The sequence below is a fragment of the Periplaneta americana genome, chromosome 6 (assembly GCF_040183065.1).
Source record: "Periplaneta americana isolate PAMFEO1 chromosome 6, P.americana_PAMFEO1_priV1, whole genome shotgun sequence".
Taxonomy (NCBI): Eukaryota; Metazoa; Arthropoda; class Insecta; order Blattodea; family Blattidae; genus Periplaneta; species Periplaneta americana.
The window spans coordinates 142,881,884-142,899,353 of record NC_091122.1 but is presented as its reverse complement, the minus strand read 5'-3'; the positions used below and the strand labels follow the sequence as shown (position 1 = coordinate 142,899,353).

At 35.2% G+C, this 17,470-nt stretch overlaps 1 protein-coding gene across 3 annotated transcripts in view; it reads right to left on the bottom strand.

The window, feature by feature from the left end:
• Positions 1-999: 999 nt before the first annotated feature.
• Positions 1,000-17,470, bottom strand: part of LOC138701872 (protein yellow-like) — an 83,180-nt gene continuing 66,709 nt past the window's right edge. For 2 of the 3 annotated variants that reach the window (XM_069829205.1, XM_069829207.1), the window contains one exon: positions 1,000-1,654. In XM_069829205.1, the coding sequence (XP_069685306.1) occupies positions 1,468-1,654 (187 nt within the window). In that variant the 3' untranslated portion in view covers positions 1,000-1,467. Of the gene's footprint in view, positions 1,655-5,416; positions 7,049-17,470 lie in introns of those variants that run through there. The other variant, XM_069829206.1, reaches the window with a different exon arrangement.

The window sequence follows — 17,470 nt, the reverse complement described above, 5'->3', positions numbered from 1 at the left end:
ATGTTATATAAGAAAACTGTCTACAATTCTTGAAAGTAATAAAATTATTGCACTTCATAAAGCCACAACTAACGTTATATACAAATGAAACTTGATATGTTGTTCTAAAATGATTCACATTATCAAAATTTTCAATTACAGGTGTATAACTATTTTGATTCTCAACATTATCTTGTCAAAGTTACTGAAAAATAGTATCAAAGTAGCATATGTTACTAAGTAACATAATAATGTTCTACAGCGTTTTTGTAGTTTTTGTGCATTGAATAATGATAAAATAAAGATACAAATTAAATTCTAGAAGAATATAATACGTACACAATACAAAATAAACAAAAAATGCAATAAAGATTATACTTCTTAAAATATAGAGGATTCATTTAAAATTCAAACAATATTCGAGGCACTTATTTCACAACGCAGAGGAATGAATGTAGGATTAACTTGAGATTCCTGAAATAAATCTTACACAGGGGTGTCACTAGAATTTTTAGTTTTGGAAGTAGGCCTGAGAAGATACTAGCCCTGGTATTTGATTGAAAACATTCAGTGTCAAATGTTTTACAATAACACTTGTTCATATAAAAGTTTCTTAATTATTACGTAATAAGCAATTTAAGGTTTACTCCGAAATCGTTATTGGTACGGTACTTAACTTAAATGAAGTGGAAGTTTCAGAAGTATGAAAACGATAATTCATATACATCGCAACATTTTTCTGGGGTTCAGAGAAAAATTTCTGAGGCTTTATGCTTCCTCCGAATAGAGGCTATTTTCACAGTTCAAAAGTGAAAGCCTTATTTAGACTTATTGTGTAACATATTTAGCGATTTAGTTCAATACAAATTTGTACAACAAATGTTGGTTCCTATTCAATATGTTCTTTGGACACTATATACAATACTTCTTACAAGAGCAATGAGTCATATTAAAGACTGTCAAATTAGCGAAAGTACAGATCAAGCTTAGTCAATTTTATAAAGGGACATGCAGATTAAATATGTTTCAATGCATATATTTGCTTCTCTTTGGCTTTGGTAATGAAAATATACATTCTTTTACAGTGAGAAAATGATATGGCTTTGAAATATAATGAGTTAATGACATTTGTTCAACTTGATAATATGAATAAATTCATTTCTGACTTGGGACCACTTATGTGGAAAAAAATTATGAGTTTTTATGGTAGAAATATAGTTTGTTATTACATGGTAATGTGAACAGAATAGCTTTATCTCTCCTCTATTTTTAATGTAATTCTGGAAACGTGTCTTGTGTTTTGAATGTAATCGTGCATATTTTCTGTGAATTCATTTTGATTCGTCTTGAACAAAATGAAGAACAACAAACTCAAAAAGTTGTAGCTTATCTAATAGTTGAAATTTCACTCCAAATTGTAGACACTGTTTGGAATCAGATTAATTTAGATTACTAATGTGTTTAAATATTGAAATTCAGACAGCTCTGCTAGGTGGGGCATGACTTAATCCTTCGTCTTTGCGCTTCTTGTTGTTCATCTTTCTGCATAGCTTTTTCTAGCCAATCCTCATTTTCACATATTTCCACTTCTTCACTGTCCGATTCATCTTCTGGAAGAAGGAGCTGACTATATGCCGTTTGATCCCTGTTATTATTTCCTATGCACTTCAGCAGCCTGTAAGAATACAAAATATGAGATTAATATGATGTTCTTCCATAGTTGCAATAAAAACAGACGATACAACATTATTTACACATACTTCTGTTAAAGTGTTTAAGTAAAAACTACCGGTAATAAATGAATGGATGGATGAATGAATGTACGTCTGTGTGTCCATGTCTCTGTATGTATATATGTGTGTGCATACGATTTGTCATTTCGTCCTAGTATTTTTCTCTGCTGTACATCAAAAGCTGTATTTCAAGTCACTGTAAAAACAATTGTTGTATTGTTACACAATAATGAAACAAATTACTCCATATATACGAATTTTAATAAAAAATACCATTCAAAATGCAGAACCCCCTCTCGTCTCTTCTTTCTTTTTCCCTTTTATTGTCAAGCATCATGTTCCCCACCTGAGTGTACTGCATAATTACATAATAGGTGTGTAAAGCTGGAAATTTGAAGTCTTACAAAAATAAATCATTGATTAAGATATAATAATAATAATAATAATAATAATAATAATAATAATGATAATAATAATAACGGAATATGTATTATATGTCTTTCTCGCGTTAAATTCTATCGTACCTGGTTAACATGTTTCGGCCTGTTATGGGCCTTCTTCAGAATTGGTTGCTGCTGGTCTTGGCACCTTTTGTTTTGTATAGTGTAATGTGGAGTCAAAGAGTGTGTGTGTTCTAAAATTGAGTTGTGTGTTGAGAATTTCATTTGGATGTGTTTTTGTGTGTCTGTATATTTCGTATTGTTCTAGTGTGTTTAGTTTCTGGCTTTGTGGTTGGATGTGTAGAATTTCCATGTCTGTGTTGATGTCTCTGTAGATGTCTCTGCATTTGTGACGTGTTCTGCATATGTGGATGTGTTTTGTAATTTTGTTATGGCTGTGATGTGTTCTTTGTAACGTGTTTGAAATGATCTGCTTGTCTGTCCTACGTAGAAGCTGTTGCAGGTGTTACATTTGAGTTTGTATACGCCTGTGTGGTTGTATTTGTTTATTTATGTTGTTTGTGTGTTGAGATGTTTCTGATGTCTCAGTTCTGAAGAAGACCCATAACAGGTCAAAACATGTTAACCAGGTACGATAGAATTGAACACGAGAAAGACATATAATACATATTCTGAAGTGATATAGTGTTAAACGTTGTGTAATCAAGATGGATAATAATAAATCTGAAAGTACACGTACACATATATTCACACAGCCATTTCTAAGAAAATGCAATGAGAAGGAGGAAATACACCTGGCAGGGTATGTGGTGTATGAGGAGAGGTGAGAATGCTTTTGACTGTAAGGGGGGAAATATCCACATCAACCTGTAATTCGTAGTTACGTGCGCAAATGATAAATCCTAGAAATTATGTTGTTGTATGAAGATTTTTTTCTCCCTAGCTCATCAAATACCAATGGTTTCACTTCTATTGAATAATTCATGAACCCATCACACAAACACAAGTTTATAAATATATTTAGGTGTAACTTTTGATAGCAAATTAACCTGGAAACATCAATGGAGAAGGCAAGTAAAAAACTTTCTATCTTGAAAAGACTAGCTGGAAGTAAATGGGGATGCTCTAGACAAGTCTTAAATACAACATATAAAATACATATTAAACCAGTTCTCCAATATGGTTGTGAAAAAATTATTACAGCAAATAAAAATCAAATTTAGATAAAATTGAGGAAGTCCAAAATCAAGCATTACTAATTATTACAGGTGCTGTTTCATCCACACCTATATCAGTTCTGCAAGGTTTTACAGATAACATTCCATTACAATCAGACAGAAATCAATGTAGCCTAATTTTATATGAAAAACTGTAAAGAATACTTGATGTAGACTACTGGAGAACCTACTCAGATACTGCTAGAAACTTAAAGACCCAACAAGGTTTCGTACAGAAAGTTAAATATCTAAAAAACAATATAGCCTACCATTAGAAAAATCAAATGTAGTGTGAAAAAGTTACATTTTCCACCTTATCCTGTCAATAGATTAAAAATCCAATATAATATAAATTTCATAGAAAAAAATTAAAAAAAACAAGGTGAAAACCCTATTCGTTGAAACAAATTGTACTAGAAACTATCAATACAAAATTCGCAGGAACTGAATGGGTACACATCTACACAGATGGCTCTAAAATTGGCAATAACTTTAATAATACGACTGATGCTGGAATATACAGAAAATTATTTTGTTCTTATATATCTCTCGGTCATACTTCAGCTTACTTGAGGCAGTCTATTCTGCATTAAAACAGCGTTTCTATCACATTAACCTCTTTAATAAAGCTGTTATATTTAGCGATTCTATATCAGCTATACAAGCCATTAATGAGCTGTGCTAGGGCTTGGGTTAGATTCCCTTTGGTCTGATTATCTGGTTGGGTTTTTTTTCCGAGGTTTTCCCCAACCATAAGGCAAATACCAATAATCTATGGCGAATGCTCGGTCTCACCTTACAAATTCAAAAAATTATAATCTTGTAAAATTTTGACTTGTTTCACATCTGCTTCAATGCTAATGTAAGATCTATGGAATACAATAAATGAAATGAAAAAAACCTATACAACAACAAGAATTGCTGATATTCACTAAAGTATCAAACACAATCTCTTCACAAAACAATAGTTTTGCAATGGATTCCTTCACACTATGGAATTCTTGGTAATGCGATAGCAGATTCCTTAGCAAAAAAGGACACAATGATCCAACAAATTACAAATTTATGTTTATCTTTCGGTCCTCAAAACTAAAAAAATGATCCAACACGAAATACATGCAAAATTAATATATGAGAGTGTAAATAAGCAATTGAATATTTTATTAAACAATAAAAATTTAATTCAAGAATGTCCAAGAATAAAAGCTGTGGCCCTTTTTCGATTATATACGGTACATGATTGTTTGGCTGTTCATCTATATAAAATAAATATTTTTCCTACTTCTAATTGTTTACATTTCGGAAGAAAATATTTCAGGCTTAGAGACAGTTCTACTTAAACTTCTAAAATAAGTGCATTGTTTTACCGAAGAATCTACTTTAAATACTTTTTACTTAACAAAATACAGGAGAAGTGCTTTTAAAAACATAATATACTGTCTGCTGTCCACATCTGTGGAGTAATGGCTAGCGCGTCTGATCGAGAAACCAAGTGGCCCGGGTTCGATTCTCGGTAGGGGCAAGTTACCTGGTTAAGGTTTTTCCGGGGGTTTCCCTCAATCCAATATAAGCAAATGCTAGGTAACTATAGGTGCTGGACCCCGGACTCATTTCACCGGCATTATCACCTTCATCTCATTCAGACGCTAAATAACCTAAGATGTTGAGAAAGCATCGTAAAATAACCTAATTATAATAATGGAAGAGGGGTACATCTGTCCAAACACAAAATTAAAAAAAAAATAATAATAATAATAATAATAATAATAATAATAATAATAATAATATACAGTCTGCTCAATGGAATAGGGGTATATCTGTCCAAACACAAATAATAATAATAATAATAATAATAATAATAATAATAATAATAATAATAATAATAATTTGATCTCAATAACACAGAATGACCCAAACCGAGACTAGTCTAGTGGCTCCAATTGTTTAATGCCCCTCCCCCCCTCTTCAATATAACGTACACTACTAGAATGGTATAAAGCTAACTAAAAGCCTGACTCATGGGAACCTTAACCTGACTTTCTCATTGACTCACTAGCATATCCGGTCACGGAATTGTAAGCATTACCTTCAAGTTCATTGCATCTTTCCTATAGCTGGATCTACACCGTCAAGATTCTGACAATAGCAAAACCAGAGATGAAGGTCATAATAGACGCTGACAATCCCATAGCAGCACTGGTGTTATTGTTGATGTTTTTGTTCTTGTCGCTGGCGTCATTACCAATCCCATCAGTAACATATTGATGTTCCGTATAACCATTTAAGTCTTTGTTGTCATTAAAATTACGGCCCCAAATTTCGGTAGAAGTAGGCATGTATATGGGAGAAAAATTATCGTTCTCTTGTTGCTGATAAAGGTATGACTTGCTTCCAGTGTGTGCAGTAATAATTCTAAAGTTCGCTTCGTGTAATTGCACTCGCTCAGCTAAGAAGTTCTGAAATTTATTGGTAATGACTGTCAAGTTTCCTCTGTCAGAGTCAAATCCAAAGCTTGCGGGCCACTGGAGAAATTTGTTGTCCAAGGCGATCTTATGTTGGTTACCATCAAAGGGAAGATTAGTGTCCCATCTAGCAATAGCATTATTCTGTAGCAAACCGTAGTAGAGAACTCCGCGCGAGTCCATGACCATGCCTTCACTGATGGACTCCTTTTGCCCCAAAGTCTTCACAGAAGCGGACACATCGCCCACAGCGAGTTCCTCGTCTCTTAGATAAGAGGTACGAATGGAGAAGAGCAATAAGTTACTCAAGGACGAATAATAAAGAACTCTTTCTCCCCTATGTGAAACAGGAGATAATGCAAGACCGCCAATGTTTCTCATGACTTCTATGTGCATTCCATTAATTACCGTGCGAATTTTAGATGCTCGCATCGATCTGATGTCGCGTACTTTCCACGAGCGGTTTTCCTTCCAACTGTATACGATGAGACCTGGGTCGCTCTCACTTGCGTCACTTATGTAAGTGTAGCCGTCGCCTTCAATGTCGAGAACAATGTCCACCAAAGAGCTGTCCTGGGAAACCACTGAGCTAGGAAACTGGACGACCCGAACACTAGGACTCTGCATATTGTAGTCACTCTGACTGCTTCCTTGTTTATGTATCATGTCGTATTTTGTAGATGATGTTCCGGCACTGAGGTCGAAAATAACGAGTTTGGGCGGACAACGGTTGTTGGGTTCATCCGACAGAATGTTGACTCTTCCAGAATCGACGACCCACATATAACCGTCCGAATGTATTTCTACATTTTGCACGTTTTGGAGAGCGGTACAGTTCCCCACTTCTTGCATCTCCCATGAAGGAAATGGCTCCAATGGGGGCGATGCGCTGCGAGAGGTTCCGGGCGTAGCAAGCGGAATGGATACCAGTGTGGCTGGAACACCGTGACGTAAGCGAGGGAGTGTGATGTACAATCTATCGCGCCAAACCTTCACACCGGAGATCGTTATATTTTCTGGTATATATTGCGAATTAGCGAGATATCTAGCTTTAACAGAGTCATCAGGCCATTTAAAATCAAGTTTATTCCACTCATAAGTAACTTCAAACACTTCCGAGGGCACTTCGCCCCTGACAGCGGACCACACGATGGTTAGCACTAGAAACTGAACCCACATGTTATACGCGGAGACTTCAACGAACGAACTAGACGCTTCTCCGTCTCAGGAGGGAATGAATACACATTACAAACAGTTTTTTCCCCACCTCTCCCACATTTCGTAGGACTCAGTGGGTATAACAGAGGAAAGCCGAGGAGGTCCGAAACGGCACGAAGCGTGATCAACCAATACAGTCACTAGCAAAACGTCTTCACGTACCTGTCCTGACGTCATGCAATGACTTGTCCAGGTAGGGGGTGAGGTTAATACAAATTATGCGTGAGTAATAGCGACTTACGTTGACTCATGGTTGCACAGAACAAAAGGGGATATCTCCCTTCGTACCGACTTTTAGAAGACAATTCTGCAAGAATTTTGTGCGATTCGAGTTACAATTCGGCAAGTAACACAAATACGTAAAGAGTACAGCAAACATAAACGCATATAAAAATTACGTATCGATACCGTATTTAATAAATAACGTAAGTTGATCACTGGATGACTTTCTTCATCTTTAGGCTACATTCCTTGTTACGTCAATTAATTTTCATTTTAGTTACCGGTAGCCTTTCGCCCGCAGAATATAGGCTCTAATTACAAAATGGTTCTTAATACTGAATATAAAACTCACATAGTAAATGAATTGTTAAACATGGAATATAGATATTTCTGTTGTTTAGTTTGTAGCGTGCATTGTAATAATAATAATAATAATAATAATAATAATAATAATAATAATAATAATAATAAAGTTTTCTGATTATAAAAAGTTAAAGTATATCATTTAATCATCTAATACTCTGCAATGGAGTGCACCGATAGAAGAATGTTAATGCACAGATTCATTGCAAGTGACTGGGTTCAAAACTCGGCAAGCCTAAACAGAATCTGTGATGAACAAAGACGATGACGGAGGGATTTTTTGGTTTAGGACTTCTCTCGTTCCCCTTCAATCACTTCATCATTTTTTTCAATTATGACCATCAATAAAATTAAATATATGAGAGAATTCGTATTGATATTGTGATGTGTTCAGGTATCCGACGATCAATGGTAGACGCAATAACTGCTTATTCCTGAGGGACAGTCATGGACTTTGCGAAAAGGGTAACAGGAACAATATTATTCGATAATGAAAGAAAAATAATCAAAGACAGTTATTTTTAGTAACTGAATACTAATTGGCATAGGCTACAGCTGCGCGCTGGTATTGTAAAACAAAGCGCTCATTCACTCGTGTGTTCAGTCTGTACAGGAGCGCCAGAACCTTGAATTTTTATTAATTCCACGCAAAAGTGATTCAAATAAATACGCGCAGCTGTACAAACGTTCATGCTTCTGCAGGCACAAAGGATATCTGTACGTTCAAATGAAACAAATGAGTGTCACTCAACAGATTCAGACAGAATAGGTAGACAGACAACGGACTGCCATTACTTGCATTCGGTGCGATGTTGCCAGGAACAACGAATGGACACAATTTTACAAAAATTACTCGTTGCAAGACTTATAAAACAAAAATGGAAATATCCACTCATTGTTTCTAGCAACGGAAACACAAATATAAAGCATAAGATTAAAAATAATGGAGATAATTATTACAGTTGCCTGAACACTATTTATTGATAAAATAAATAGTGTTCAGGCAACTGTAATAATTATCTCCATTATTTTTAATCTTCACTTATGAACACTGTTGTATTTTGACCTTTTAAGTATTTAATAAAGCATAACTTTATAAATTTCATATCAACATGGCAAAATATAATTTATTAGGAGGTGTTAAAAAAAAAAAAGGTTCACGAAAGCATGAGATTTAACGGCACGATACTAGTTTTCAATTGTTTCATTTCGTTTTCTTTGGCAACGCTTATTTTGAAATTCAACAAATCAAGCCTGTTCAAGTTAATCTTGGGTGGTATTGCGCTTTTTAAAAGGAAAATATATGAACACTTTGCAGCATAGTGATTGTTCAGTTATCTTCAATCTTTCCTACTTTCTGCCTTCCTCTTTGTCTCCTCATATGATCCATAGGCCTACATCTTAATGTCGTCTATCATCTGATATCTTCTTCTGCCCCGAACTCTTCTCCCGTTCACCATCCCTCCTAGTGGATCCTTCAGTAGACAGTTTTTTTCTAAGAACCACAGTTTTCTTTCTTTCTCTACAATTATAGCACAGATGTTCCACCATGGTACTATCTCTTGAGGATACATAGAGGTGTCATCTGTGTTTTGAAATTGTGTGCAGAGTTTGTAGAGTTAAACATTTTGAAAAAAAAAAATTGATCGAAGTTTTGTTATGATCCATGATATGAAAAAAAAAAACAGGAAATTACATTTGTGCTGCAAAGCGTTAATCGAAATAATAGCTTTGTGTCTATAGACACGAACTGGTCTCATTCAGTGTTGCTATGAATGGTGCAGAATATTCGCCAAAGTCTCGAGTGTAAAACTCTAAATGGTTTGAGGTGTAGGCTCTATAATCTGTGTCTTCATTACAGAAGTTTGTTTGAAAATTTGACGGACATATTTGATTTTTCATATTAATAGTATTTTATATATAAATAAACACTATTAGTTTGTGTATGAAATGGTATTTTTAATTGAAATACAAACTGCTGAGCCATTTATACCCGAACCCACACTTTCAGAAGTCGAAATTGCGATAGAGAATCTGAAAAAGTACAAGTCTCCAGGTATCGATCAAATTCCAGCAGAATTAATACAAGAGGGTGGAAGTGCATTATATAGCGAAATTTATAAACTTGTACTTGCTATTTGGGAAAAGGAAATTGTACCAGAACAATGGAAGGAGTCCATAATTGTACCTATTTTTAAAAAGGGGGACAAAACCAACTGTGGTAACTTTCGAGGAATATCACTTTTGTTGACGTCGTACAAAATTTTGTCCAATATTCTTTTGAGAAGATTAACTCCGTACGTAGATGAAATTATTGGGGATCATCAGTGCGGTTTTCGGCGTAATAGATCGACTATTGATCAGATTTTTTGTATTCGACAGATAATGGAGAAAAAATGGGAGTATAAGGGTACAGTACATCAGTTATTCATAGATTTCAAAAAGGCATATGACTCGGTTAAGAGGGAAGTATTATATGATATTCTTATTGAATTTGGTATTCCCAAGAAACTAGTTCGATTAATTAAAATGTGTCTCAGTGAAACATACAGCAGAGTCCGTATAGGTCAGTTTCTATCTGATGCTTTTCCAATTCACTGCGGGCTAAAGCAGGGAGATGCACTATCACCTTTACTTTTTAACTTCGCGCTTGAATATGCCATTAGGAAAGTTCAGGATAACAGGCAGGGTTTGGAATTGAACGGGTTACATCAGCTTCTTGTCTATGCGGATGACGTGAATATGTTAGGAGAAAATACACAAACGATTAGGGAAAACACGGAAATTTTACTTGAAGCAAGTAGAGCGATCGGTTTGGAAGTAAATTCCGAAAAGACAAAGTATATGATTATGTCACGTGACCAGAATATTGTACGAAATGGAAATATAAAAATTGGAGATTTATCCTTCGAAGAGGTGGAAAAATTCAAATATCTTGGAGCAACAGTAACAAATATAAATGACACTCGGGAGGAAATTAAACGCAGAATAAATATGGGAAATGCGTGTTATTATTGGGTTGAGAAGCTATTATCATCCAGTCTGCTGTCCAAAAATCTGAAAGTTAGAAGTTATAAAACAGTTATATTACCGGTTCTTCTGTATGGGTGTGAAACTTGGACTCTCACTCTGAGAGAGGAACATAGGTTCAGGGTGTTTGAGAATAAGGTGCTTAGGAAAATATTTGGGGCTAAGCGGGATGAAGTTACAGGAGAATGGAGAAAGTTACACAACACAGAACTGCATGCATTGTATTCTTCACCTGACATAATTAGGAACATTAAATCCAGACGTTTGAGATGGGCAGGGCATGTAGCACGTATGGGCGAATCCAGAAATGCATATAGAGTGTTAGTTGGGAGACCGGAGGGAAAAAGACCTTTAGGGAGGCCGAGACGTAGATGGGAGGATAATATTAAAATGGATTTGAGGGAGGTGGGGTATGATGATAGAGACTGGATTAATCTTGCACAGGATAGGGACCGCTGGCGGGCTTATGTGAGGGCGGCAATGAACCTTCGGGTTCCTTAAAAGCCATTTTGTATTGTATTGTATTGTGTATGGTATTTTTAACTTCATGCAACCCCAATTCAAGCTTTATTTTAATTAAGCTTCCATTATTTTGAAAGTATCCTGACTTTTCAGCACTTTTACAAATCATTCCAATCCCAACATTTTCGTCAAAAGAACGACCTCATTTTTGTATTATTTTCTATTAAGTTTATTACATTGTTATTAACAAGATGTTTCATTAAAGGGTGACGATAAATATCATTAAAACGACAAAATTATATTCCAGTCACGCCTGAAACTAGAGAAACAATCTGCGCAACAACTAGAATACCAGGCATAATTACAGGATAGAATAAGCAGCTGTATTTCCAAATGTCTCCGATTAGTTACATGTTGTGTAACAAGGCGATTAAAGTAGTTTTAGTTCTACGTAGATATGATGCACACACATAAATACATAATAAATTATAAATAATGTGATTACATATTCCCGGATATCACTTGTTTCGTAGTTTGGGTTTCTCCTGTTGTGTATTTTATAGGACAGCTGTCTTGCTTATACAGGGTGATTCACGAAGTTTTACCGCCACTAATGGAGCATTTTCCTGAAATGGTTTGGAATATATTTTCATAATACATTTTTTTACTCTCTCACATAATTCAGAAATAATAATTGATTTTCTAAACATGTTGAAGTGAATGAAGCTCTCAAATGTCAGCGCATGCGCTTATTTCCAATGCATCGGGAATCATTTTTCACATGTTCAGTTGACGGTCATACATTGTGGAGTTAGCAGCTTGTTATTTGTCTCAAGATGCCGTATATAATTACAAGTGAGGAATATGCCGATATGGTATTTATTTATTATGTATGTGCGTGTTATTATTCGTTTGAGAAGCTTTTGTCATCTAGTCTGCTGTCAAAAAATCTGAAAGTTAGAATCTATAAAACAGTTATATTACCGGTTGTTCTGTATGGTTGTGAAACTTGACTCTCACTTTGAGAGAGGAACAGAGATTAAGGGTGTTTGAGAATAATGTTCTTAGGAAAATATTTGGGGCTAAGAGGGATGAAGTTACAGGAGAATTGAGAAAGTTACACAACACAGAACTGCACGCATTGTATTCTTCACCTGACATAATTAGGAACATTAAATCCAGACATTTGAGATGAGCAGGACATGTAGCATGTATGGGTGAATCTAGAAATGCATATAGTGTGTTAGGAGGCCGGAGAGAATAAGACCTTTGGGGAGGCCGAGACGTAGATGGGAGGATAATATTAAAATGGATTTGAGGGAGGTGGAATATGATGCTAGGGACTGGATTAATCTTGCTCAGGATAGGGACCGATTACGGGCTTATGTGAGGGCGGCAATGAACCTCCGAGTTCCTTAAAAGTCATAAGTAAGTAAGTAAAAGTAAGTAAGTAAAAGTAAGTAAGTAAGTAAAAGTAAGTAAGTGTGGAGGAAATGCAACAGCTGCTGCGGCCGAATATCACCGCCGTTTTTCTAATCGTAGAATTCCGAATCCTAAGACTACTAGTGGAACATTTAATACAGTAAGCAAACTGGTTCACTCCCGGTATTCGTACCCAATATGAAAGACATCAACGACATGGTGTAGCAGAAGAAGAAAACATTCTCAATGCTGTACAGTTCTCAAACTTCAACAAAACGTTTAGCTCGGCGACTCGGTGTTTCTCAGTCAAAGGTATTAAGGATACTCCATGTGAGTAAACTGTAGTGCAACATTTAGAGCCACAAGATCATGTCCATCGTGTCGAGTTCTGCATCTGGTTAAACGGAAATGGTAGAGAGTTTTACCGCTGTTCAGTGATGAGTCACAATTCACACGGGTTGGAATTTTTTAGATGGTTATTTAACGGCGCAGTATCAACTCCTAGGTTATTTAGCGTCGATGAGATTGGTGATAGCGAGATGAGGCGGAGGATTCCCCATAGATTACCTGATATTAGCCTTACAATTGAGGAAAACCTCGAAAAAAAACTCAATCAGGTAATCAGCCCAAACGGGAATCGATCCCGCGCCCGAGCGCAACTCCGGATCGGCAGGCCTTAGCCGACTGAGCTACGCCGATGGCTGGGATGGCATTAATAATAACTTACATGAATGGCCAGATATTAATCCTAAAGCCACGGACAAAACCAACTTTCGACATTGATTTAGTGTAAATGTAGGCCTAAAGTGTGGTGTTCTGTATGATCAGCTGATAGGACCATTCAGTTTACCCGGAAACTTAATTGGTGACATGTACTTACTCTTTATAAAACGAATTGCCACAATTACTAGACGATGTTCCTCTTGCAACGAGACTTCGTATGCACTTCCAACTTGATAGGGCGCCTGCTCATTTCACCCTCGCAGTGAGAGGTCATCTAAACTAGTATTTCTCACACCGCTGGATTGGTCGCGGAGGTTCTCATTCCTCGCTAGTCAGTTCCCCAGATTTGACACTTAGGAGGGTGGATGAAGGATCTTGTGCACCAGATTAAGGTAAACACACGTGAAGAATTAATTGTGCGCATTATGGACGCCGCAGCAATAATCAGGAACAGCCCTGATAAGTTAAGGAATGCGATGCGCGCAATTCATAAGCGTGCGACCAAGTTTTACCTCCACGGTAGAAGGGAACACGTTTGAAAATCTCTTGTAAAACTAAGAATTGATGAGCAGAATGAAGTTTACAAGTAAACAGTTACAAGAGTGGGAACGTATCCATTTTTTTTGTGTGTGTGTGTTTTTTTTTTTGTAGTGATATTATTAAATTTTGTTTCTAATTTCAAATTTTCAGTAACCAGTCGCGGCTTAACTATAAGTCGGTCCCTATTTTTCATTTACATCTTTTTTATTCCATTTGACCTAAGGAAGGCGTACAATTTCGTGAATCACTCTGTATATTTTTCGAATCTTTCGGTTTTCCCCGATATCTTAGTATTTCTTTATTGATATACTAGTCGTACCTGTGCGCTCCGCTGCACCCGTTAGAAATAAATATAAAGTAATTACATAATTAAAATAGGACATTTGATCCAGGGAACATTCGTGTTTGATAGAAGGATAAATCGTTTAATATGTTACTTAATTTAAATTGCATCCAAATAATTAAAATGCGATCATTTTGGTCCAGAGACACTCATTTGGTGCAATGACAATGCCTTTAACATGTTTCTTAATTTTTATTACATGCAACCATAGTTTAATGAAGATTGACATAATTTAGATTTAATGTGTATATTTTATTTTACTTGTTATAGGTTTTCATTGAATTATGGTAATAACTTAATTTTAACCTTTGTTTTCTACATATTCAGTAAATGGCGCTTGGCCCACTATGGTTCTGAACCCTTCAAATAACTTAAATAATATAATATAATATAATATAATATAATATAATATAATATAATATAATATTATATTATATCAGAAGTTACTGTAATAACATTATAGCATTATGTCCATCTAGAGAAACTACACGTTCCAATGGTGAAATAATAATTAATTATACAAATCGGTTAATTTAGCTTTCGATATTACTTCATACAAACACAGAAACATTCTCTGTAGGCTATCTTTCATAGCTTTCGATTGTTGCTGTCCAAGGCCCCTTATAGACGAAGTCATTTGTTTTTTAATTCATTACACGGCCTTAGATGGCAGTTATTTTAATTTTAAAACTCATTTATCTCATTAAATATCAGTCCTATCAAAATTTTTCAAGGAATAAAACTTATCGCAAATTATTTTTAAAGAAACTTTTGTTATGTAACATTTTTTCACAAAAATCAATAATAAGCGAGATATTTCGATTTATTTAATCCAGACCCCCTTATAACCCCCCTTTTAAATAATGTATTTTGAATGCCATATAGCCTAAAATCTAAGTTACAACGAAATTAATTTAAATTCCAATTTTCATCGAAATCCGTTCAGCCAATATCGCGTGAAAAGGTAACAAACATACAGACAGACAGACAGACAGACAGACATACAAACAAAAATTTCGGTTTCAGGGTGGTTAATTATATGTTAGGACCAATTATTTTTGGAAAATCGAAAATTACCAGAAAAATTTCGGCTACAGATTTATTATTAGTATAGATATTCATCTTATCATTTTTACATTGATAAGTTAATCGAAAACATACAAATCATAATAGCAGTAGTATCAGTAGTAGTAATAGTAGTAGTAGTAGTAGTAGTAGTAGTAGTAGTAGTAGTAGTAGTAGTAGTAGTAGTAGTAGTAGTAGTAGTAGTAGTAGTTGTTGTTGTTGGAATCGGTCATATAACTTACGAATATCTATCGTCAGACCTTTCAAATGATGAATGAAATGAGTTATCCAATCAGTGTTTTTTTAGTTGGTTATTTAACAACGCTGTATCAAATACTAGGCTATTTAGCGTCGATGAGATTGGTGATATTTAAACGATATTTGGCAAGATGAGGCCGAGGATTCGCCATAGGCTAACTGACATTCTCCTTATGGCTGGGGAAAACCCCGGAAAAAAACATAACCAGGTAATCAGTCCAAGCCGGAATCGAACCCACGCCCAAGCGCAATCAATCAGTGTTTGAACTATGAGTAAGATAGAAGCAAACAAAAAAATACCATTGCAAGTATCGAGGAGAAGATCTGACGACAGCACGTATATTATATGCGTGACGCATGCGAAACACGTACGAGAATGTACGGGTTGATGTGGGTTGAATACAAGACCTACTGCTCTTACTGCCAGATAAAAATACCGATTACAGTACACTCAAAGGCAAATATTACCTGCATGCCTAAATAATCTGGAATGAAAATGTGGAATGTACGAGTATTTGCTATAGTTGGCTGACAATTATTTAATAATCCAAGCAAAATTCTTACAAGATATCCAGAAGATAAAATGTTTCTAGTATTTCAGCAGGTTGTAACGGAGAAGAGTCACGACATTGTCACATGTTTTAAGTGCGCAAACATCCGAGCAATGGCAATTCTTTTTATGTTGATGTATTTAGTGAATCTTCCTTCTATAGAGACTGGACTTATGTTCTCGAGTATCTAAAATGGTGGTCACGATGATCACAAGACCAAAGTCCCACTATTTCTGTGTGTTTAATGTTAATTTACAAACTTAGCGCGAGTGGGAAAGGAACAGGCCAAAGTATCCAGTTCTTGAAGATTGATGATGATGATGATGATGATGATGCATTTAGGAGTTCATACATTGTATGCCATGGTAATGTATTCTATAAAGGACTGAACGCTTATTCTTTCTGTCCCTAATAATTGATAGATATGTTTACCAATACTGAATATTTATAGGCCTAAATACCGCAATACAAAAACTCATACACTGAGCGAATTGGCTCGGACTATAGCGTTTGAGACTCGCATTTGGGAGGTCCCGGCTCAAACTCCGTGGCCGGCCAATCGGACTGGGATTTTTCATGGTTTCTCTCGGTCACAAAAGGCAAATGTCGGATTGGAAATTAAAGTACCATGATTCATCACCGCCTTAATTACCAATAGCATAAACATTAATCAAAATCTAGATTTATATTTTCTCTTAAGACAAATTGTTCAACAGAAGACATCACTAGTCTCATTTGAAATAACTGAGACACATCTTGCATCGTTCACATCTCAAACTATTTTTCTTTTCATTACAGAAACACATGAATTTCGATAGTTTGTACGAGCTACGAAAACAGGGTTGGCACATGTGGCAAATGTACGAGAATTTCATGCAAATGACAATAAAAATTTTAAGTTATAAAAATTGATTACACACAAAACATTTACTTACTACTCTTAAATTTAGTAATAATAATAATAATAATAATAATAATAATAATAATAATAATAATAATAATAATATATTTTATTTATTTTTATTTACTATGATATTAATGTGTTATTCAACAACCACCGGCCAATAATAGTCTAGAACAATCAAATTGATACAATAATATAAGATGAAATCACGACTCCTGACTCAGGATTTCGAAACAGAGGAATAAGATAAACGATGATGGATACCCACATCCTCCCTCTTTATCATAATATAAGACAGAATCCTCCAAAACAATATTGCGTTTTTACGTTTTTGGCCAGGAAATCGCGAAAATGTCCCAGTGTGCGACATGTTCGACTATTTTTAGGAGAATGTTTGTGTAGTACGTTTATAAATTCAAATTCAATTTCATAAAGAGTAATTTATTTAATTCATAACAGAACCTCTGTGATGCTTCGGTTCTTTAAATGCAGTGTGTCTTTGTGTGAATGACTTATCCCAATAATTTCTATTCAACTAGTTAGAAAAGCCTCCACAATATAATATTGTATTGTATTT